General features: G+C 44.9%; 1 protein-coding gene across 5 annotated transcripts in view; it reads right to left on the reverse strand.

Moving 5' to 3' along the window:
* Positions 1-23,947, reverse strand: part of LOC139753720 (neo-calmodulin-like) — a 657,420-nt gene that overhangs the window by 124,195 nt on the left and 509,278 nt on the right. For 2 of the 5 annotated variants that reach the window (XM_071670459.1, XM_071670460.1), the window contains exon 2: positions 8,402-9,879. The exons of the other annotated variants lie outside the window; for them this stretch is intronic. In XM_071670459.1, the coding sequence (XP_071526560.1) occupies positions 8,402-8,491 (90 nt within the window). In that variant the 5' untranslated portion in view covers positions 8,492-9,879. The remainder of the gene's footprint in view (positions 1-8,401; positions 9,880-23,947) is intronic. 5 annotated transcript variants of the gene reach the window in all.

Below are 23,947 nucleotides of genomic sequence, written 5' to 3' on the forward strand. Positions count from 1 at the left end.
CCTTGATGCATCGCGCAATCGTGTGGTGAGGGGCGGTGTGGTGTGGTGTGGTGAGGGGCGGTGTGGTGTGGTGTGGTGAGGGGCGTTGTGGTGTGGTGTGGTGTGGTGAGGGGCGTTGTGGTGTGGTGTGGTGTGGTGAGGGGTGGTGCGTTGTGGTGTGGTGTGGTGTGGTGTGGTGAGGGGCGTTGTGGTGTGGTGTGGTGTGGTGTGGTGAGGGGCGGTGCGGTGTGGTGTGGTGAGGGGCGTTGTGGTGTGGTGTGGTGTGGTGGGGTGTGGTGTGGTGCGTTGTGGTGTGGTGTGGTGTGGTGTGGTGAGGGGCGGTGTGGTGTGGTGGGGTGTGGTGAGGGGCGTTGTGGTGTGGTGTGCTGTGGTGGGGTGTGGTGTGGTGGGGTGTGGTGTGGTGTGGTGTGGTGTGGTGAGGGGTGGTGTGGTGTGGTGTGGTGTGGTGTGGTGCCCCCCCGAAGCCTTCGATTCTCTCCATTTAGTTCCTCTTCTTCACAGAAGTGAGTTCGTACTTCCACACTCAACCACTCTCGCCGTTCGGACGAGTGGCTTGCCATCCAATCAGCCGTTGTCCTCTACCACTCAAGCCACCTATTATGGACTAGGGCGGCGCTCAAGACACTGGCTCTCCAAACGAAACACCTGGACCTCATCAAGACAGACGCTTCGGAGAGAGGCTCACGAGCACGATGACGCCTCCCCACCCCGCCACCGTCATCTCCTTGCTAAGCAGAGTTCCCCTTAAAACCCAGGGGTGCAGTTCGCCGCCACAATAGCCCCGCCTCCCCTTAAGCCTGCCCGATCTCGTACAAACCACTACAGGAATAGCCTCATCCCGGCCATTGTGGACATCATCAATAATATCAGCAGACAGCCAACCCTACTGTTTGTGTACAGACTGTCCATTTAACTCCCTCCCCATCCCATTGTCCAGACTATAATTTTCTTTTCTTCGAATATAACTAAGCCTTTGGCTGCAGTTAACGATCAATTACTATACCAGTAACATTAACAGTGCCTTAGTATAAACACATACAAGCGCTCTACCATCTATACAAGCTCTCTCCTACCCATACAGACATACAGGATCTCTCCCATCCATACAGACATACAGGATCTCTCCTATCCATACAGACATACGAGATCTCTCCCATCCATACAGACATACGAGATCTCTCCTATCCATACAGACATACAGGATCTCTCCCATCCATACAGACATACAGGATCTCTCCCATCCATACAGACATACGAGATCTCTCCCATCCATACAGACATACGAGATCTCTCCTATCCATACAGACATACAGGATCTCTCCCATCCATACAGACATACAGGATCTCTCCCATCCATATAGACATACGAGATCTCTCCTATCCATACAGACATACGAGATCTCTCCCATCAATACAGACATACAAGATCTCTTCCATCCACACAGACATACGAGATCTCTCCCATCCATACAGACATACGAGATCTCTCCCATCCATCAATAACATGTACATTTTGGTACAGATTCGCTAATCCTACACACCTTCGTAGGGAATCGACTGTATTGCTATGTGAACGTGAATTCAGTAACCTCTTTCGGCTTACATAATGAACGGACCTTATGACGTCAGTATTGATTTACACGAGTTTTCATCTTTTTTTTTACGCGTTAATCTATATACATATATTGTTTTACGTGTGTGTATAAAGCTTGACAGTGTAAAAGTGTTAGTGGACAGGGTATCTATATTAATGAGCGTATATATCAACATTTCCAACGTAACCTCGACCGTGTTGCAATCAATCAATTTACAGATGTGTTTTACAAGTACGGATTTACGTATCTCTATTGTCTGACAGTAGTAGGTCAGTATCCACATACCTATGTTTACAAGTCAGGTTATTTACAAGTGAGGTTATTTAAAGTTAGGTTACTTACAAGTCAGGTTATTTACAAGTCAGGTCATTCACAAGTTAGGTTATTTACAAGTCAGATTATTTACAAGTTAGGTTATTTACGGACCTCAACCACATGTGGTCATAAGTTGATTCCGTCGTGATCCAGTGTGCGGGTATGTGTCATGTGTCATGGAGCGTCACTGTCATGGAAAAGTATGTATGGTGGTATGTATCAGTGTCATGCAACAGTACATGGGGACGTGTCAGTGTCATGCAACAGTACATGGGTACGTGTCAGTGTCATGCAACAGTATATGGGTACGTGTCAGTGTCATGCAACAGTACATGGGTACGTGTCAGTGTCATGAAACAATACATGGGTACGTGTCAGTGTCATACACGTATGCAGGGCACATGTAACTGCCATGCAACTGTGTCAAGGCTACGTGTTGGTGTCAATGGGAGAGCAAGTGGGGTATACCCGTCAATTCAATGCATCAGTGGATGGAGGAAGGCTGCCAGTGGGAGACTACAGCACCTGTTTGCCCTACGGTAAGGGGCCAGGTAAGTAGGTAGCCAAGCAGCCCTCGGGGTGGGGTGCTGGTCGGGGCAATACACACACACACACACACACACACACACACACACACACACACACACACACACACACCCCATCGGTCAAGAAAGGAAGGAAGTCAACGTCTTCATCAACCATCCACCTCTTACCCAAACCCGGGCGAGCCTCAACGGTGGCGCTATAGACACACAACAACAACAGCAAAAAAAGGAGTCTTCCACCCAAGGCTTGGCAACGTATGCTACTTTATTTTCCCTCCATCGCACGATATGAGCGTCCATGCGGATGTCCTCGGACGCAGGAGTGGTAGTGAGAGAGAGAGAGAGAGAGAGAGAGAGAGAGAGAGAGAGAGAGAGAGAGAGAGAGAGAGAGAGAGAGAGACGAGAGAGAGTAATGACCGATCAATAGAGCCAATACATTGAACAAGCGGACGCCTCGAACGGCCAGGCTTGGCATACGGGAGAGAGAGAGAGAGAGAGAGAGAGAGAGAGAGAGAGAGAGAGAGAGAGAGAGAGAGAGAGAGAGAGAGTACAGAAAGTGATGCGAGGCTCAGCCCACGGTCGTCAGAGGGCGTAGAAAACCCCTCACACATGACCTACCAGATATCCAGATCTTCTTGGAGGGATGTCGCAGTTGTGGGACACCTCACCTCCAAAAATCCTTTAGGAGGTGAGGACCACCTCTCTCTCGTTTCCTCTTCTTCCAAAGACCACCAAAATAATGCAATAAAAAAAAACCGACGACACTTATGAACTCAAAACCTCCATATACATCGAAAACAATATAATGCCATCAAAAATAAATCCGAAGCGACGACACTTATGGACTCAGAACCTCCATATACATCGCTTGCTCGATGATCAACGAAACACAAGAGTTCTGATCCAATATGGTTCCCCCCAAAAAAATGAAGCGTCTCGGACCTCCGTAAACCCAGGCCTAGCCGCTAAAGCTAAGCCTCGTACGGGAGAAAACAGAAGCACTTACGGAACGACTCGGTATGTATAATCTTCACGGAGGGGTGTATGATCACCTACGCCCGCACACGGTGGACATGATCAACGAACAGGGAGGCCAGAACTGCAGAGGAACCAGCGGACTAAGTCATCGGTAAACCCTAGATTGGCAACCATACATCGCTCTCATAATGTCATGAAAAATAACACCAATAACAATAATACTCTTCCTCGTCTTCCTCTCTCTCCTCTCTCTCTCTCTCTCTCTCTCTCTCTCTCTCTCTCTACACACACACACACACACACGCCCAATGAACTCAAAGAAATCCTTTGTATACTCTCTTTCCTTCTCATCAACATCACGACAAAGAACAGTCTTGGATCTTTCTAATCTTAAAGTCTTAGGAACTGATATGAGTTCCTGATTCCCCTCAAGGTTTGACGAAAAGAGATCCAGAGAACCGTACATGATACACATAACAGACGAAATATGTATCGGCAAATACAAATACATATTCATCAAACAGTACACACAAATTCACTCAAAAAATATACACAGAAGCATACACATACATGTAACAAATATGCGTTTCTTTGGCCCTATATAAATCGACAGATCACAATACATGCCCGATTTACCTTGGCAAAAAAAAAAGTATGGACAAAAATATGGAGCAAAAAAAATACACTTCATGCTCAATTAATTGAATCCTAACCTGAAAAAAGTCTTCATGAAAACTGTATCAAATCCTTTTTGCCAATTATAAACATAGGCTCAACAGAATTGCTCAACTGGCAGAGGGAATTTCAAATTTCCCCTCAACATTTCGCGGTTCAAACACGGTCAAGAAACAAACAATAATATTTCCCTTTGTAAAAAAAAGAATTGTTTGCCGGATAAACAACAAAATCTTCATGGTGCAAACAAAACAGCGTTCGCTCTGCGGACAAAGCCATGATCGTAGTGCAAACAATGAAGTGTTCGCGGTACAAACAATGAAACCGTAGTCGCGCAAACAACTTCACTACGTAAACAATAAAATGCCCTCAATCTATGTCCTTGGCCCCAGCTACGACAAAAAAAACTTAAGCGAAACCAGGCTTAAATAACACATAAAAGAATGCCTATAGAAATAGTCACATAGGAAGAGGAGAAATAGGACTGCTGGAAAAAAAAACAAAAAACAAAAAATTGCGGAACACACCTTTTAAAATTGGTCAGATCGTGGCTGTTTGGAAAGACACGAGAAGCTGAAGAGCTCCAAAGCTTAGCCGCGGAGGGAAAGATACAGACAACACAACGGCCTATCCTAGCATGGCCTACGGTTACGGAGTAATCCTGGGATGATGTGGCTCGCTGAGTATCAAGTGGTCTAGCTAACAGTAAGGAGACACCAGCAGCCAGTTCTCGGAAACAGGTGACTAAACATCTACAGAAAATGGGAAAGAAAACGAACACTATGAGGGAGGAAAAGTGGACCAAGCTCTGAGGTCAAGAATGAGTGTTGAGACGTCGGATTTCTCTGGACTGGTCTATTACAAACAAGGACGAAGAGCTGAGGGCTTCCCCAGACGTAACTAGTGCTCAATGCATGGACGAATCAATCGCATAATTAAAGGGTAAATAACAAAAACAAAAATAGCATTGAAATTTGATGAAGTGTGACGGTGACAGCAACTATGGTACATGTATTGAGTGAAGGAGTATCAGATGTATCAGGCAAGATGGAAAAGCTGTGAAGTGTTTTGGAGACAGAAATTGCCAAGTACTGGGTTTCACAGGCATCAAACTCTCCCAAGTTGCTGGGAAAGCCCCTAGTGGGATGGGGATCATGCCAAAATTTTGAGTTTATATAAAGGCCCTTGTCACGAGCAGGGATGTAGATGAAAGTAGAAGATGAAGTTGATTTGAAAGGGATGGTGGAATGCAGCTTTGATCAAGTCAGAAGCTTATGTGTGGATCTGATTACCTGTTGAAGAAAGGGAATAGTTGATTGAAAATGAAAATCAACAATCAATCGAGACTGTCCAGCAAGAGACGAAGTTAGATGATAAGGGAGGGAAAGTCAGTGTGTGGGAGGGAAAGTCAAAATAGGGAAGTTTGCAGATGAGAACCCGATGCCGCACCTTGCCAAAAGCCTTTGAAATATCAAGAACTACAACACAGGATTCCACGAAATAAAAAAGTCTCACAGACAGGACGACCAGACATTAGCAAGATTGGAGGGGGCTATCTCCCCAGCGGGATCTTACTATGCGAAAGCCATATTGATGATCAAAGAACTACTTCAGGTAATGGAAGCTGAGGAGCGATTTCAAAAGACATGAGGAAACACTCGAAGTCGAAGCAACAGGACGACAGATGGGAAGATTAAAAACGATCATCCCCTCTCCAAGATATGGTGTATGAATGCATAGGTTCCTAAGATGAAGGGAAAAGTTGATTCATAAGCAGAGGAGTAGGGGGGAAAGAGATATATTGGTCGCCAATTTGGAAACACACTCTTTAAAGAATGTGAGGATGGGGTGTGTACCATCTGGTCCATACACCTTGCTCCCTTCCAGAGAGAGAGAGAGAGAGAGAGAGAGAGAGAGAGAGAGAGAGAGAGAGAGAGAGAGAGAGAGAGAGATGAGGATCTTCTAGACTGTGTGGAGAGTTACAAGGAGGGGCACAGGATCAGCGAGTCGGGACAATAGGGAATGTAGGGAACGTTAGAGGACAACAGAATAAACCCCTTCAGAAATTAACGATTTGCTCTGTTCTTTAGGGAGGTGCTTAGAGTACCGTTGGAACGGGACACCGAACGAAAGGTAATACAAAGAAAGACTTTTGACTTCAGAGAGATCTTGCCAACACTTCTTCTTCTTCTTCCTCTCCTCCCTCCCTCCTAGCTTGCAGGCTGGACAAATGCTTGCGGCTGCAAACAAGATCATGTGCGCGGCTGCAAACAACAAAAGGTGATGACGCAACGGTTCCATCGAACAGGCTCCTGGCCCTCTGGTGGAGCCTCCTCAAGTTGAATGACGGTCGGCCACTTCACATATCTGTGACCCCAAGCAACTCATCCACTACCCAGCAGGATTCTGCCCTCGCTCACGTTCCTTAGTATACCTACCTCTAGTATGCTCTGTCGCTAGTATACCTATCTTTAGCGTCTTCTTTCGTTAGTATACCTCTCATATATACTCTATGATCAGTATACCTATCTCTTGTAGGCACAATCACCAGTATAACTATCTATAGTATGCCCTCTATCTCTAGTATATCTTATTCCTAGTATACCTATCTCTAATGTACCTTAGAACCTTTCGTTAGTATATCTATACGTAACATAATCTATCGCCAATATATATACCTGTCGCTAATCGCTTTCTCTATCAAATCCACCTTAAAAGATCTCTCTCTAGTATATCCTATCGCTTGTATACCAACTCTGATTTACCTTATCGATAGTATATCTATCTCTAACACAACATTTCGTTAGTGTAACAATGCCTAACCTAACCTAGCGTTAGTATAACTGTATCTATTACATACTATTTCTCTAATATACTCCTAAATAGACCCCTTACTAATATACCCTTATCGTTAGCATACCCAACTCTAGTATACACTGTCACTAGTATACCATTCTTATCTATCTACTACACCCTATGAAACGCATAAGGAAATGGCTCTCTCTCTCTCTCTCTCTCTCTCTCTCTCTCTCTCTCTCTCTCTCTAGGCCGGGGAGGTAAATTCTACGGGTAAAAAATAAAAATAGAGGAATAACGTCAACAAACGGGTCCCGGAGCGGTTCACACACACACACACACACACACTCCCGTCGACCGTTCCCCACCACTGACGACGAGCGAGAGAGAGAGAGAGAGAGAGAGAGAGAGAGAGAGAGAGAGAGAGAGAGAGAGAGAGAGAGAGAGAGAGAGAGAGAGGAGCCAGACTGGAACCTTTCATTAGTTATCAGGACGTTGGATCATGCCGACATCATGTCACAGTCGGGTTAGACCGAGATTATCAATGGTCAATGGTCCGGTTCTAACCAGCTGGGGGGGTGAGAATGAGCTCTGTGGACCCGAGTTATGACTTAGTGTACCAAAGGCTCGAGGAGGAGGTAGATGAGGACGTTGCATACACCTGGGAGGCTCCACGTCTCGGGGAACTGTGTGTCAGTGCGTGTGTGTGTGTGTGTGTGTGTGTGTGTGTGTGTGTGTGTGTGTGAGTGTGTGTCAGTGTGTGTGTGTCAGTGTGTGTGTATCAGTGTGTGTGTGTGTGTGTGTGTGTGTGTGTGTGTGTGTGTGTGTGTGTGTGTGTGTGTGTGTGTGTGAGTATTTGTGTGTGTGTGTTTGTGTGTGTCAGTGTGTGTGTCATTGTGTGTGTGTGTATGTGTGTGTCAGTGTGTGTGTGCGTGTCAGTGTGTGTGTGCGTGTCAGTGTGTGTGTGTGTGTCAGTGTGTGTGTGTGTGTGTGTGTGTGTGTGTGTGTGTGTGTGTGTGTGTAATCACTCTATCAAACAATTAATGGCTAGAATTCCCTACCAAAACCAACTGTGCGATTTAGGCTACGATGAATCATATTCACAGACTCACCAAACTAATTTCAACAAATTACTCACCTGCTTCCTCCAACTCAGTGATTGATTCAGAAACTTAAACCGACAAATGACTCACCAGCTGACTGAAATACATGAAATTCATAAGCAAATCTAAGATTATTCATCAAATCACTCACCATCTGATCCACCATTTTACACACGCGAGTACAAAACAAACTCATCACACAAACGTAATTACTCACTATCTGAGCGACTCACACGGCATAATCACACTCGCTTACTCAGTCGCCAACTCGACTCCATACTCGCTGGCCACTCCATTCAACACTCTGTACCTCCAGGGACGTCAGCCATGAACCTGGGTGTTAGCAACAGTGTGTGGACGTCTACCGCGCTGTGAGACAAAGAAATGCACTTACTTCTCTCTCTGCTCTGAGGGCCTCCCGACGCCGCTGCATCTCAGAGCGGGCACGAGAGTGCCTCATGAAGGTGCCGAGTACTCCAGCCATGGTGCCTTGGGGGAAGAGCTCTTGTTACCGCGGCAAAAATTGGCTTCTTGTTGGCTTCAAGGTCTCCCGCGCGCGCGCCCCGAAGAAGTCTCCTCTCGTTGGCCTTAAGGATTCTTGCTTGCAAGCCCCGTCGTGGAATCCTCCGTTTCTAGGCCTAAGGGGTTCTTGTGCACCCGCGAAGGAAGCCTCCTTTCGCTAACTCAGATCCTACCTGCACGCCCGCGGAACCCTAACTTCGTTGGCCCTAAGGATTCTGACAACCCTGCAGAAGCCTCCTTGGCGTTGGTTCGAAAGCCCCTTTTTTTTTTATCGCACGCCCGCAGAAGCCTCCTCTCGTCGGTCCGAAGGATTCCAGCACGCCCGCAAAGAAACCCTTCTCCGACACGCCAGTAGTCTCGCGCGCCCGGAGAAACCTCCTCTGAATTGGTCACACACACCCACACCCACCCACACCTGTCTCGAAGTCTCGCGATGGTATCTTTATTAGCTCGCGGACCTCATGTTCGCTGGCGAGAAGTTCTTCCGTGGGATACAGACGTCCTGGATGGTACTGGAAACCTCTTCTTCCTGGCCTATAGACTTTTCTGTACGCTAATGGAAATCTTTCTCCTTGCCTCACAGAGTGTCTGTCTACGCAAGCGGATAGATATCTTTGCCTCTTGGCGTACAGATTTTCTGTGCGTCAGTGGAAATCTTTCTCATTGCCATACAGATTGTCTGTACGCTCGTAGTTATCTGTTCGCTGGTAAGAGCCTCTTCTAACTGGCTCACAGACTTTCCTGCTCTCCCTTGGAAAACCCACTTCACCCTTAATGCTCTGATGGCTATGTCGTATACATCGTTTGCATCTGTCCGAAAGAACTTGAGGTCTTCTGGTAGGGTGTCCTGTTCTCCCTCTTAATGGTGCAGGATAACACGAGTCTGGATGAAGAAGAAGGTGGGAAGCGGTGCAAGGAGGCGTGATGGCTGAAGGCAGAACAAGAAAAAACTGCCGATCACAAGTTCTCCTATTTTTTTCCCACAAGATTCTCCGTTCTCGTATTAATTCATAACCCTTTTCATCTCTGTTTTCTTTTAAGCACCCATTTTCTTTGAAACTATTTTCTCTCTACCTCCCAAATGCTAATTGGTAAATTTAACTTTCCCGTTTCTGCAACGTCCATAGTTCTCTAACTCGCAATCGTCACAGCAGGTAGTTAGCCCCTTGTCACTGTTCTCTTCCTCTCTTTCTCTCTCTACACAACTCACAAGACGACACCAATAACAAATACTTGTACTACCACTTGTACTTGTAATACGAGTATCACGGTACACTCAGTTACAGCTACTAATATAGGCACTTCTTATTGCTATTACTAAGTTACTGATACGAATAATGTGTTTCAATCCTGTAAACAATCAAAGAAGAGATAAATTTTTGAGTTCAACTTTGGAAACTCGATGGCAAAAGTACACTTGTTTTTTTCTTCAACACAGGTCCTATAGTGGGAGAAAGACTCAAGAAGAAAATGAAAAGAGGTGAATTTGCTTTGTGTCTGCGATAAAGTGGAGGTGTATAGTTTGCACAGGAAAAAAAAAAAGGAAATGAGTTAGATAATGTGCCTTTTTCCACGTCTGTATTCCGCATGTAAATGGAATTATTCGAAGTGACACTTCAAAGCATAACACTCGATCGGGTAGTTCCAACACGGCTTTAAAAGTACGACGTTTGTGTCACAGATGAAACTGCCAAAGAACGACTTCGACTCTCCACTTCGAGTCCGCTTTTCGAAGCGCTTCACTCGAACGGTGAAAGCATGGAAGGTTTTGAGCAGCGAGAACCGTTCGACGGAGACGTTATTCCGAGCCTGTGAAACCTGCATGGACACACCAATGCCACGAACATGAACTGCCATGAACGATGCATGGATAACATGAGAAAGCCAGCAGAGGCATACAGCATGCAGGCTCGAGCAAGGCACCAAGACTGCTTCGCACTAAACGGGAGGAAATGAAAAGAAGAAAAAAAAAAAAGGAATGTAACAATACGAGTAGACTGGAAATAGAAAACCTTGTAAGGCTCCCGGAGGGCAAGACGGAGGGAAAAATGGAAAGATCACATCCCCTCTCTTTACACACACACACACACACACACACACACACACACACACAACAAGCCCCGTAAGGCATCCTTCCGCGACTGGTGGCTACTGAAAGAATGTCAACCTCCGGCACATTTGAAGGAGAGAGAGAGAGAGAGAGAGAGAGAGAGAGAGAGAGAGAGAGAGAGAGAGAGAGAGAGAGAGAGAGAGAGAGAGAGAGAGAGGATCGAGGTTTCGCACTCCTTAAGACGTCCTTTCGACCTGTCCATGCGCGCGCGCGGAGCACTTCCCTCATAAAGGCATTTGTCTGTGTGGTCTTCGTTGTCTTTCATATCTCTCCCTCGTCATTCACTTCCCCCAGAGTTATCACCTGTCTCCATCTCTTCTTCCTCCTTCGATACCCCTTCCTCACTTCCTACTCCGCCATCCGCTGTTTCCTCTCGCAAACCTCACATGCAACCATGGCCGGTTTTTCCCCTGCTGGCCCTTAGTCTTGGCATCACAAAATCTGTCTGTGGGTCTGTTCGTTTATGCACCTGTCTGTGGGTCTGTTCGTTTATGTACCTGTCTGTGGGTCTGTTCGTTTATGTACCTGTCTGTGGGTCTGTTCGTTTATGTACCTGTCTGTTCGTCTGTTTATTGTGCATCTATAAACCCCTGTAGGGGATACCTCCCTAAACACAATGTGGCACAGGTAACGTGGTGTGAGGTGGCCCAGAAACAGACTTACAGTCCAGAGAGCTTACCCACCCCCTTGAGGCCAGTCATAAAGGTGAGTTGTCCCCACGTGGATTCCTGGACCACAGATTCTGACGCATTTCCGACATCTCGAGAATGGCCGGAAACAAAAGACGATCTCTGAAAACGTCTAAGAACCTCTGTCATTTAAAATCCATTAGAATTACGATGCTTTATACTCAAAGTTTTCTCCAGATATATACGCAACCCTAAGTCGTGTAGGGGTTTAAGAATTTTGTAAGATAACCCCGTAATGAAGTAGTGTATCAACTGCTGCATTAAAGTTTACCTTCAAGACGATGAAATATATTCAACAAAGATTTATCAGAATGTAAATCTTCCTTCGAGTTTACAACAGTATGTTTTACACCATAGACCAACAGTAAATGAGCAAGATTAATCGAGTATAATTAATCCAATTAATCACACACACCCAGGGAACCCCCTTATGAGGCTCCTGCAGCTTTCAGGCTGCGCTGCAATCAGCAGCAGGGAAACGATGGACTCCTTTGGAATAAGAGATTCTTTCACGAGAACTGTACTCATTTTCGTGCATTTTTTTTTTTTTTCAATTTTCCAAAAGAAGGAACAGAGAAGGGGGCCAGGTGAGGATATTCCCTCAAAGGCCCAGTCCTCTGTTCCTAACGCTACCTTGCTAATGCGGGAAATGGCGAATAGTATGAAAGAAATATATATATATATATATATATATATATATATATATATATATATATATATATATATATATATATATATGCTTTCCCCATCTTTCCTCATGGCACGTCTGTCCTCCTACATGTCTCCTGGTTCAGCTACACGCCATCACCTCTCACCCTCTCCCAGTCCTGCACCTCTCAACTCTCCCAGTTCTCCACCTCTCACCTCTCCCAACCCTCCAACTCTCACCTCTCCCAAGCCTCCACCTCTCCCAACACATGCACCCTCTCTCTCTCTCTCTTTCTCCTCTCCCAGTTATGTCTTATCACCCTGTCCTTCACCCACCCTCCCTCTCCCTCACTCTCCCTCTCTCTCTTTTCATCTCCCTCCCTCACCCTGCCACAACCATCGACCTGTGTCTTGTCTCTACGACCTTATCACAATCTTTTCTATTTTTTTTTCTCGTTTCTTTTTCTTTTCTTAAATGTTACAAAATTCTCAAGTTATCATCATCCTCGTCTCACCTCCATTATCATCGAGTTATGCTACATCCTCCGTTCCTCTCTCTCTCTCTCTCTCTCTCTCTCTCTCTCTCTCTCTCTCTCTCTCTCTCTCAGCTCTACATCTTTCTTTTTTTTTCTGTCCACCTTCCTCCCCACACACACCTCTCCACATAATTAGGTTCTCCCCGATTCCTTTATACCTCCCTCTCTCTCTCTCTCTCTCTCTCTCTCTCTCTCTCTCTCTCTCTCTCTCCCTCTCTCTCTCTCTCTTTCCCTCTGCCTCGATCCATCTCCCTTCATGGCCCCATCAACCAGTTATCGATTTTTGCCTTCCTCGGTTCCTTTTACTCTCTCTCTCTCTCTCTCGGTCAAATGCCTTAGTACCTTTTCTTTAGGTTACCTTTTGTACCACCTTTTTTTTTTTTTTTCGTAATCACCTCCTCCTCTGCAATCATTTCTTCTTTTTCTTCCTTACTTTTCTTCTTCTTCGTCTGTTCCCTTATTTTTCATTTCTCTCCCTCTCACTTTCTCTCTACTCTCTTCCTTCCCTCCCTTTCCCTCAAGAAACCCTCTGCCCTTTTTTAGGTCATGTTCTACGTTTTCTCTTCCTCCTTCTCGACAAGCATTTCCAGTGACCACCTCTCCGCTTTCAACGATTGTTCCCCATCTCCGTTTTCCCTCAAAGCCCCTCTTTTCCGTTTTCTATGTAGCCACTCCCCACCCTCCATTTTCCATGATAGTGCCCATTCTCTCTACTCTACTGGACATTCCCCCATCCCCCCAGTCTCTGCTTTCCTTGATAGTCCTCTAGCTTTCCATTTTCCTCTATGACACTTCTCTCCATTTTCCTTGATAGTCCGTCCCCCTCCTTTCTCCGTTTTCCATAATAGTCCCTCCTCATTCCATTTTCCATGATGGTGCCCTACCCGTTTTCACTGAGTGTTCATCCTCTCCGTTTTTCTTGATAGTTCAATATTTCCTTTTTTTATTGGGAGTCTGTCCCCTCCGTTTTCCATGATAGTCCACTTTTCCCATGTTTCCTTTCCTTGATGGTCCATCCCCCTCCCGTTTTCTTTGATCACAGCATCCACGAATTCAAGGGAGACTATTCCCCTCCGTCTTCTCCCATGCTCCACAGTCGCACCCTCGGCTCTGTTATGTCCACCAGATCCTTGTCCATTCAGATCAACAAGTTTTGAATGCTGTCGAGTTTGAACACATTGCATTTCCTTTTATCTTTCTTTCAACACAGCAGACTGCATTCTCCCTGGTTCCTTTTCTTGCTTAGTTTAATACAAATTTCCAATTTACGATCGTTCCATAGATACAGTCATCTGTGTGAGGTCACGAGACAGCAGAGTTAATTGTACTGGTAAATGATTCAAGGTCGCCTTCGGCGAGAAATCCTGGCCAATCAGGCTTCGTTCGTCTGCTGTCTCAGCCAATCAGGCTGCGTTACATTCAATCTCAGCCAATGGGACTGCTTTATATGCTGTCCCAGCCAATCAGACTGTGGGGGGATGATGATGTAGCCCGGTGTGCCTAAGTCTGTACGAAGGTGTAGGAGGGAGGAGTCACTCCCCAGGTGACGTGTCTGTGACAACGTAGATGTCTGTATGCGTATGTGCGTCTGCGCAACATAGACGTATCAACAGACCAGCACAGTGGTGCGTCATCTTACATCCCTTCCACACCAAGACGTCAATAAACGATTAATGATATTTTTTTTAGTCGATAAATGATCTACTTTCCCTCTTCCCCTTTGGTAAAAGAAAAAATGATAATCATTCTATAATCAATAACTGAGTATTATACTCTTTTTTTCCCCTCCAGTGAACAACTGATTATCATGGAGGTTAGTGATTAATCAATAGATGATTTTTGGTCTCCTTTCTCTCTCAGTCAATAACCGGTTGTTAAACTGATTAGTCGAAAGATGATCATAACTCTCTCATCTCTCATGGACAATATAAAGAGTAATTACCTTTCTTTACTCGGCATATAATCATTATTCCATTACCAAAAGATCAATATCCCGTTTTAGTCGATGATGATCATTTTTAGTCTCCTGATTAATGATCCTGCATTTCTCTTGATCAATAAATGATCACTCTTTAAGGCAATGACATAATTTTTCTCCTTTACTCGATAGATAATGATCGTTCACTTTTCGTCCATAAATGACCAGTATTAATCCTCAGTCGATAAACGACTGTTACTCTTCTCTAGGTCGACTAATGATCATCATTCTCAGTCAATAAATGATAATCAATATCAACAATTACTCAATCCTCTCTGTCAATAAATGACCTTTACTCCTTTTACCACCATTATCAAAAGTGATTATCATATCCTAGCTTGTATTTATTTCTAATCATCCTTTACTGATTTGAAATACAAATCCAATCATTTACTTTACTGATTTGAAGTACAAATCCAATCATTTACTTTACTGATTTGAAATACAAAACCAATCATTTACTTTACTGATTTGAAGTACAAATCCAATCATTTACTTTACTGATTTGAAGTACAAATCCAATCATTTACACTACTGATTTGAAGTACAAATCCAAACATTTACTTTACTGATTTGAAGTACAAATCCAATCATTTACTTTACTGATTTGAAGTACAAATCCAATCATTTACTTTACTGATTTGAAGTACAAATCCAATCATTTACTTTACTGATTTGAAGTACAAATCCAATCATTTACTTTACTGATTTGAAGTACAAATCCAATCATTTACTTTACTGATTTGAAGTACAAATCCAATCATTTACTTTACTGATTTGAAATACAAAACCAATCATTTACTTTACTGATTTGAAGTACAAATCCAATCATTTACACTACTGATTTGAAGTACAAATCCAAACATTTACTTTACTGATTTGAAGTACAAATCCAATCATTTACACTACTGATTTGAAGTACAAATCCAATCATTTACTTTACTGATTTGAAGTACAAATCCAATCATTTACACTACTGATTTGAAGTACAAATCCAATCATTTACTTTACTGATTTGAAGTACAAATCCAATCATTTACACTACTGATTTGAAGTACAAATCCAATCATTTACTTTACTGATTTGAAGTACAAATCCAATCATTTACTTTACTGATTTGAAGTACAAATCCAATCATTTACACTACTGATTTGAAGTACAAATCCAAACATTTACTTTACTGATTTGAAGTACAAATCCAATCATTTACTTTACTGATTTGAAGTACAAATCCAATCATTTACTTACAATGCTGAATAACATCTTTACAAACCTTTCCTTTATTTCAAAAGCTAAGCTATAGAGCTAAATGCCCTTTTTGCTATTACTCTGTCATGCATCTTTGCTCATTGAAAAGCTAATCTTATCTGTATTAACTTTACTGATTTCAAAAGCTAATAATCCTGATATCAACTCTTTACTAAATCAATAAAGTTAATCTTATACCAATCCTTTACCGATTCAAAGAAAGCTTATCTAATTTTCACTATCATTGATTCACAAAGCTTATCGTATTTTACGAATTCTTTACAGAATCAAAACGTTAATGCTATTCTCACTAGCATTTTACTGATAAGACATCTAATTTCTACGAACACTTTAACTGATTTAGAAAACTGATGGCTAAACGCATTTTATTTTTGCGAATCCTTCACCGTTTTGAAAAATCTAAAACTGATTTTTGCCTTACATTTAATCAATAGAACGCTAATCTTATTTCTACTGATGCTCATTTGATACAGAAAGTTAATCCTGTTAAAAACAACAAGCACAAAATGTTTATATTGTTCTGTCATCTATGCAAATGGATTGTTTTCCCCAACTGCTCTTGTCCTTTATTTCCCTTCATATTTGGTCACTGTGGTGCCAAAAAGGATAACTCTACAGAGTCTCTGTGACTCTCACAGAGCCTGTATAACTCCCACAGAGCCTGTGACTCCCACAGAGCCTGTATGACTCCCACAGAGCCTTTGTGACTCCCACAGAGCCTGTATGACTCCCACAGAGCCTGTGTGACTCCCACAGAGCCTGTATGACTCCCACAGAGACTCTGTGACTCTCACAGAGCCTGAATGATTCCCACAGAGCCTGTATGACTCCCACAGAGCCTGTATGACTCCCACAGAGCCTGTATGACTCTCATAGACTCTAAAACAGACACGCTATGACTCTCACAAGCTCTACAGGCGCTGTCGAATTATTACAGACTCTACTGGCGCTATATGACTCTCACAGACACTGTATGACACTCGCAGACGCCGCAAAGCACTGCATGACTCTCCCAGACACTGCATGACTCTCACAGACACTCACAGACACTAAATGACCCTCACAAACTCTACAGACGCTACATGATTCTTACGCACTCTACAGACCCAGTATGATTCTACAGACACCGCATGACTCTCACAGACTCTACATTGCCCCTATGGCTCTCACAGACTCTATATTGCCCATATGGCTCTCACAGACTCTACAGAAACTGCGTGACCCTCGCATGCATGTATTCCCAACATACAAATCTGGTTCGAGACAAAATGTTACTCAGTTAATCTTTTAATTAGAAAAATGATCACAACGTATCACCAATACGCGGCATGAGCCCACCAAACAACGAAGACATTCTTAATCGAAATCTTTGTAAAAATCTTGGAATCTCGCGTCTTAATCTCGCCCGGAAGCTGTTTAGATTCGCTGGTTAAGAGAAGACACCTTAAAAAGCCCGCTTACCGAGACGTCGCGCCGCCTTAAAACGTTCCCCGAAAGCCACAGGATATGAGCCGTGGCCTGGCTGCCGCTTCCGATAGTTTGTTTGTGTGTGTGGAGACTATTGGCCACACGAGGATGAGCCGTTATGGTGGCGATGCTGTGGAATTCTGATGTTAATTCTCCCCCCCCCTCTTCTCTCTCTCCTTATGACCTTTTTACCCTTAAAAGTCAGATCTACAAATACCCAAGGATCAATATACACAAAATAATAATTCCCCCAAAATCCTCTTGTTGTAGGAAAATGTTTATTTCAATGTCTAATGTCTAATTCAACTCAATTCTAAACCCGAGGGCACGACGGTCGTCAAATCTGACGGGACGTGCGAAGAGTCGTCTTATGCCTACCCAGCGTCCTCACCTACGACGGGTGAGGGGCGACAACCTCCTCCTCCTCTCCCGTCACGACCCGACCTCCTCCTCCTCCTCCTGCTGCTCCCACTCCATCGGCGCATGGCCTCCTCCTCTCGGAGATAACGCTGCAAGCAGGATCGTAACCCCTCGGCTTCCCTTCCCCCCCACCAGCTCCTCCTCCGCTGCGAATCAATAGTGATGGATCTTCGTGAAAGCTTTATGCACTGACTGATACAGTGAATAATACAGGTACAGTGCCGACACATGCAAGCCAACCACCTTTAGCCTCAGGGATAAGAAATTTTTTCCATTTCTGTCTCTGTCTTTCTCTCTACGTCTATTTATCCATCTCTGTCTCTGTCTTTCTCTCAACGTCTTTTTATCCATCTTTGTCTCCGTCTTTCTCTCAACGTCTATTTATCCATCTCTGTCTCTGTCTTTCTCTCTACGTCTATTTTTCCATCTCTGTCTCTGTCTTTCTCTCAACGTCTATTTATCCATCTCTGTCTCTGTCTTTCTCTCTACGTCTATTTATCCATCTCTGTCTCTGTCTTTCTCTCTACGTCTATCTATCCATCTCTGTCTCTGTCTTTCTCTCTACGTCTATCTATCCATCTCTGTCTCCGTCTTTCTCTCAACGTCTATTTATCCATCTCTGTCTCTGTCTTTCTCTCTACGTCTATTTTTCCATCTCTGTCTCTGTCTTTCTCTCAACGTCTATTTATCCATCTCTGTCTCTGTCTTTCTCTCTACGTCTATTTATCCATCTCTGTCTCTGTCTTTCTCTCTACGTCTATCTATCTGTCTACCAGTATATCTATCACCGCCCGTTCCACCCCCAGACTTCTTGTGGTGGATCATACGCGTCATAACAGTCAGAAACTCACTGATCCACTTGCAAATCCTCAACAAAATGCCCATCGTGCTGCGGTGAAACACGGTCTTCCATGTTTTCATTTCCATCAGGCGAATCTTCGAATCTTTGAAAAGAATGACCAAATCCTCCTCAACAGACCGTCAACATGGACAGACCAAAACAAAAAGAGAGAAGAGTCGTCGTCTACGGAGCGGTTCGGACGATGTCTCGGAATCAGCTGCTTTAAACCTGGGGTAAAACACGTCTTGGGCCCGCCGCTCCGTGACGTCAAGACGCAGATCGACTTCGTCAAAGAACCTCCGGCAAAACTTGATGGGGGGGGGGGGGGGGGGGGGGGGGGGGGGGAGGCGACAGCTTGTCCGGGATGAAGTGCATAATCCAACCCCCCCACACGTTAAACCAATTTTTTTTTTTTTTTTCCGAAGCTTCGGATCTGGTTTGGACGATCGCCCATGCCACACGATGCTTCGGAACGCTTCGAAAGCGGTTCGATTCATGGAAGACAGATCCTTAGGGTGTTCGAGACTACATGAATGGGATTCAATGATGGATTCATCCTCCAGATTCCTCATTTGGTATCAGTGGTATGATTACATGGCTACATTCTTTCTGAAAGCCTCATTGGCCTTCCTGGTGATAATTTCGAACATACCTTTCACCCGCATCTTCACCGCAAGGCTAGACTGAGGAATAGGGACCTGGGCAAAACCAAGCTGGTGAGGAACCAAGTATTTCTTAGGGAATGAGGTAATCGACTGTCATCCATGATATCAAAAATATACAGGCAGAGAGTGACATGTATACCAAGAATACAGAGAGCCCAAAATAACATCAAGAGACTATCAATATGTCTAAAGGAGTCATAATGTCACAAGGCCATCACAATGTCATAGGCCATCACAATGTCACAAGCCCATCATAATGTTACAAGCCCATCATAATGTTACAAGCTAACCATAACGTTACCAGCCTGCCATAATGTTACAAGCCCACCATAATTTTACAAGCCAACCATAATGTTACGAGCCTGCCATGATGTTACAAGCCCACCATAATGTTACAAGCCCACCATAATGTTACAAGCCTACCATAATGTTACTAGAAGTCCATGGTATCAAAACCCCGCCAGAAGCTACACGTCTTCCACGAGTATTTCTCTCATAGTCCAAAAGACAAGACAAGGATAATCTAATAACATATGGTTGTGACTGCATCACTGTACACACGACAAGCGAAGGGAACACAAAGGACACGTCCATTGGGCCAGGCAATGTCAAACAGATGGAGCGACACTGAGCTCTGGTTTACATCGAAAAACCTTTGGACAAAAACCACATCCAGAGGAGGCCATCTACGCCCTCACTTGCTTTCGATAGGTCAAACGTCTCGTACTCTCATACCTACACTAGTCTGACATCACTGATACCCCAAGCAGTTTAATTTCACTGGCCCATCCGACAGCTTAGATGCACACACCCTCTACTTAGGAGGCGTTACCAGGCACCACAGTGATCTGCAGACACAGACAGGGAGACAAGAGGGCTGTGCTTTTAATAGTGGAGAAAAAGAGAGAGAGAGAGAGACCTACGTCTCCGCTTATGTCAAGGTCATGAGTAACTAACCCCTCGTCAACACTATCCCGAGTGCTGAGTCTCCATTAACAGCCAGATTAACGTTACTGGAGTCATGATTCTATTTGCCGCTGATGACTAGATAGTGAAGTGTTGAACTGGTGGACAGCGGGAGGGGTAGGGAACATCTGTCCAGTGTTTGATGGGCTTTTATTCAGTTATGATAACGATGCTCTCTCTCTCTCTCTCTCTCTCTCTCTCTCTCTCTCTCTCTCTCTCTCTCTCTATATATATATATATATATATATATATATATATATATATATATATATATATATATATGCGGATAAATCACTGCAGATAAGCTTGATCTATGTATAAACTGATAGCCACAAGGAATAGTGAGACACGAAATGTCCCAACCTCTTTCCTGTTAATTCACATCTTCACACCTCCTGAAGGTGTGAGTAATAGAACCAAAAGAAGGATAATTCCGGTAACACCTATATATATATATATATATATATATATATATATATATATATATGTATATATATATATATATATATATATATATATATATATATATATATATATATATATATATATATATTACGCTTCGCTTGCTTGATCAGCCACCCTTTCAAACAGCAACGGAAACACTACCAAACAACACAGAACAAAGCACTCACGGGAACTGCTACCTGCATGACAACCACAACAAGTGGACAACAACAAAAATAAACAAATCCACATTCGATTCAATCCCACCACAACACACACTCGACACCTAATTCTTTTCGACATCACTAACACCCTCCCACCCGAACCCCACCCGAACCACTTCATAACTAACTACCAATCGGCAAAGTAGAAATTGAAAAAAAAAAATGACGAACTTACACTCTACTCTCTCTCTCTCTCTCTCTCTCTCTCTCTCTCTCTCTCTCTCTCTCTCTCTCTCTCTCTCTCTCTCGCCTCACACTTCAACTACTTATAGATCTCTAGTCTCGAACGAGAGACAAAAATAGATTATTCATTCTGTAATGACTAACTGTCCCTCACAGACCCAATCTAAGGCTCCACTCCAAAAGACCTACTCCCGTCTGAAAACCAAATTCCCCAGTCATGGACGAGTTACACTTTCTCGCCTGCACTCTGGGCATCACCCACCTCTCCAAATATCGACTCAACACGGCTCACGACCGCTTATTTCCAAGATGCACCTTCTTCACTGACAACACTTAACACCTGTGTAATATGAGAATAGTGTTTGACTTAAGGACCAGCCGAATGGACGTGGTTGGCTGCCTGAGCGCTGCGAGAACCCCATCAATTGGGATCCTGGGGAAAAAACGTAAGATACACACACACACACACACACACTCATACACACTATATATATATATATATATATATATATATATATATATATATATATATATATATATATATATATTCCCATGTGTGTGTGTGTGTGTGTGTGTGTGTGTGTGTGTGTGTGTTTTCTAATGCTCGTAAACACCCATATTTCACCGTTCCATAAATTCGCGCTGAGGAACGTATATCATAGGTAAATGAGCGACTCACTCGACAAGCCGTTCCTCACATGCCCAGCTGCTGACGTCTTCCGTGACATCTGTCCTCACTAGTGACATCATCAACTTCTCGCCCGCCACCCAGACATCCTTGGAGCTTTCATGTTCCCCGCTGAGATTTACAGTGCCGCTGTAAATCACTGTAAAACATGAAGTCTTCTGGAGTCTCGGTTATCGCAGCTACGCTCTACGTACACATTCATGGCAGCAATACAAATGGCATCCACACGTATGCCAGAACATGAAAAAAAAAATAAATCAAACTATTAACTGTATTTACAATTATTACCGGAACGAGGTTATAATTGTAAACGTAACGAGGCTATGATTGTAAACGTAGGGATGCGCGTCGTAACATTCGTGTGACGCAAGATCTCCGACTTCAGAATCGGTCGCTGGTACGAACGCAGCGTAACACCACGCGGAACGAACCCAAGACCATTCCAGTGTTTACACACAGTGGCGTCCGCAGTCGCCCTCTGTAGTCATTTCGAGCGACGGGAACAACAGCGAAAAAAAAAGAAGAAAAAAAAAAGAAAAATCAGAGTCGTGTGTGTGTGTGTGTGTGTGTGTGTGTGTGTGTGTGTGTGTGACGCCTCGCCGAGCGCCGCCGCTGTGTGTGTGTGTGTCTGACACCGCCATATAGACCATGGAAATAACAAATATTGGAAAACTGTGTTTAATGCAGGAGTATCGACGCCCATGGCGGGTGGCCGTGGATGACGCGCGTCCCCCCCCCCCTCCCGGCAGAGTCGTACGTCGAGATACGGCCGATCTGACGGGGATCTGGGCGGTAGAGCAAGGGGGGAGGGGGGTGGTCTGGTAGGATTCTGGGCGGTCTAATGAGGCTGTTAGCGGTCTGGTGTGGTTGAGGATAGGGCCTCGCACGGTAGGGAAGGTCTGTGGGCGGTTTGGTAGGGATGTGGGCGGTCTGGTAGGGATGTGGGCGGTCTGGGAGGGATGTGGGCGGTCTGGTAGGGATGTGGGCGGTCTGGCATGGATGTGGGCGGTCTGGTAGGGATGTGGGCGGTCTGGCATGGATGTGGGCGGTCTGGGAGGGATGTGGGCGGTCTGGGAGGGATGTGGGTGGTCTGGGAGGGATGTGGGCGGTCTGGTAGGGCAGTGGGCTGTCTGGTAGGGCAGTGGGCTGTCTGGTAGGGCAGTGGGCAGTCTGGTAGAGCTGTGAAACGTCTGGTAGAGCTGGTGGCTGTCTGACGGGGGGTTATAGGCGGTCTGGTAGAGTTGTGAGTGGTCGTTCGGGGTCGTGGGTTGAGCGGATATGGGCTGGCCAGCAAGGGCTGCGGGCGAGTCTGGGCTGTGGGCGAGGCATGGCACACCTCGCCCGCCGGGAACCCAACCTGTTGTCCACCATCAATGACCACTTTCTCCCGCAGTATCGTCGGATCCTGACCATCATTACATCGCGTCCAGCTCCAGACCCGGGGACACTTAAGGCGTCGGATCAAGTCAATTACCCCCAACTGCCTCTTTCGGAGGGGGTGTGTCACTACGGTCGACAGTCCCCTTCTAGCGGGACGTCAATCAGAGACATCCCTGCCTGAATGGCCAGAGGTACTTCGAGGCTCGAGGTAAATCCTCCTTGATAGAGTCGGGAACCCTTCTAATAACTGCGTCCAATGTTTATTAATGGGGGAGGGAGGGTCGTGAGGACCCCCCCTGCCAGAGACTTGGTGACGCTGCCCGCATCACTAATGACCCGGAGGAGAGAGAGAGAGAGAGAGAGAGAGAGAGAGAGAGAGAGAGAGAGAGAGAGAGAGAGAGAGAGAGAGAGAGGGGACTCGGGGAGGGCGCCAGTCCTGAGGCAAATCGAGAGGTAGGGTTTAGCCCATCAACGTGGTACGGGGTATGACTCGGCCCGAAGTTATGGGAGAAATGAAAAATGGTAGATCTATGGACCTATACCAGAAAGAACAATTACAAAGGGGGGGGGGGGGGGAATCTGAGCAAGGTCTCTGGAGGAGAAGCTGATACAGCTCCGCACAAGAGGACCAATATGGAGACATTTATAGCCTACAAGAACAGCAAGATGAGAGGCGTTTCGCGGGTCTATAGAGGACCAAGGTAGGCGATATTAGCAGGCTTACAGAAGGTCTAGACTGTGATGGTCGGCCCGTACAGACGAAGGAACTGACGAAGGTAGAGAGAGAGAGAGAGAGAGAGAGAGAGAGAGAGAGAGAGAGAGAGAGAGAGAGAGAGAGAGAGAGAGAGAGAGAGAGAGAGAGCAACCAACACGTTCCTTCCTTCCCTTCGAGGGGAGAGAGACCCCCACA

Source organism: Panulirus ornatus, chromosome 15 (genome assembly GCF_036320965.1).
Source record: "Panulirus ornatus isolate Po-2019 chromosome 15, ASM3632096v1, whole genome shotgun sequence".
In the NCBI taxonomy this organism is placed as follows: Eukaryota; Metazoa; Arthropoda; class Malacostraca; order Decapoda; family Palinuridae; genus Panulirus; species Panulirus ornatus.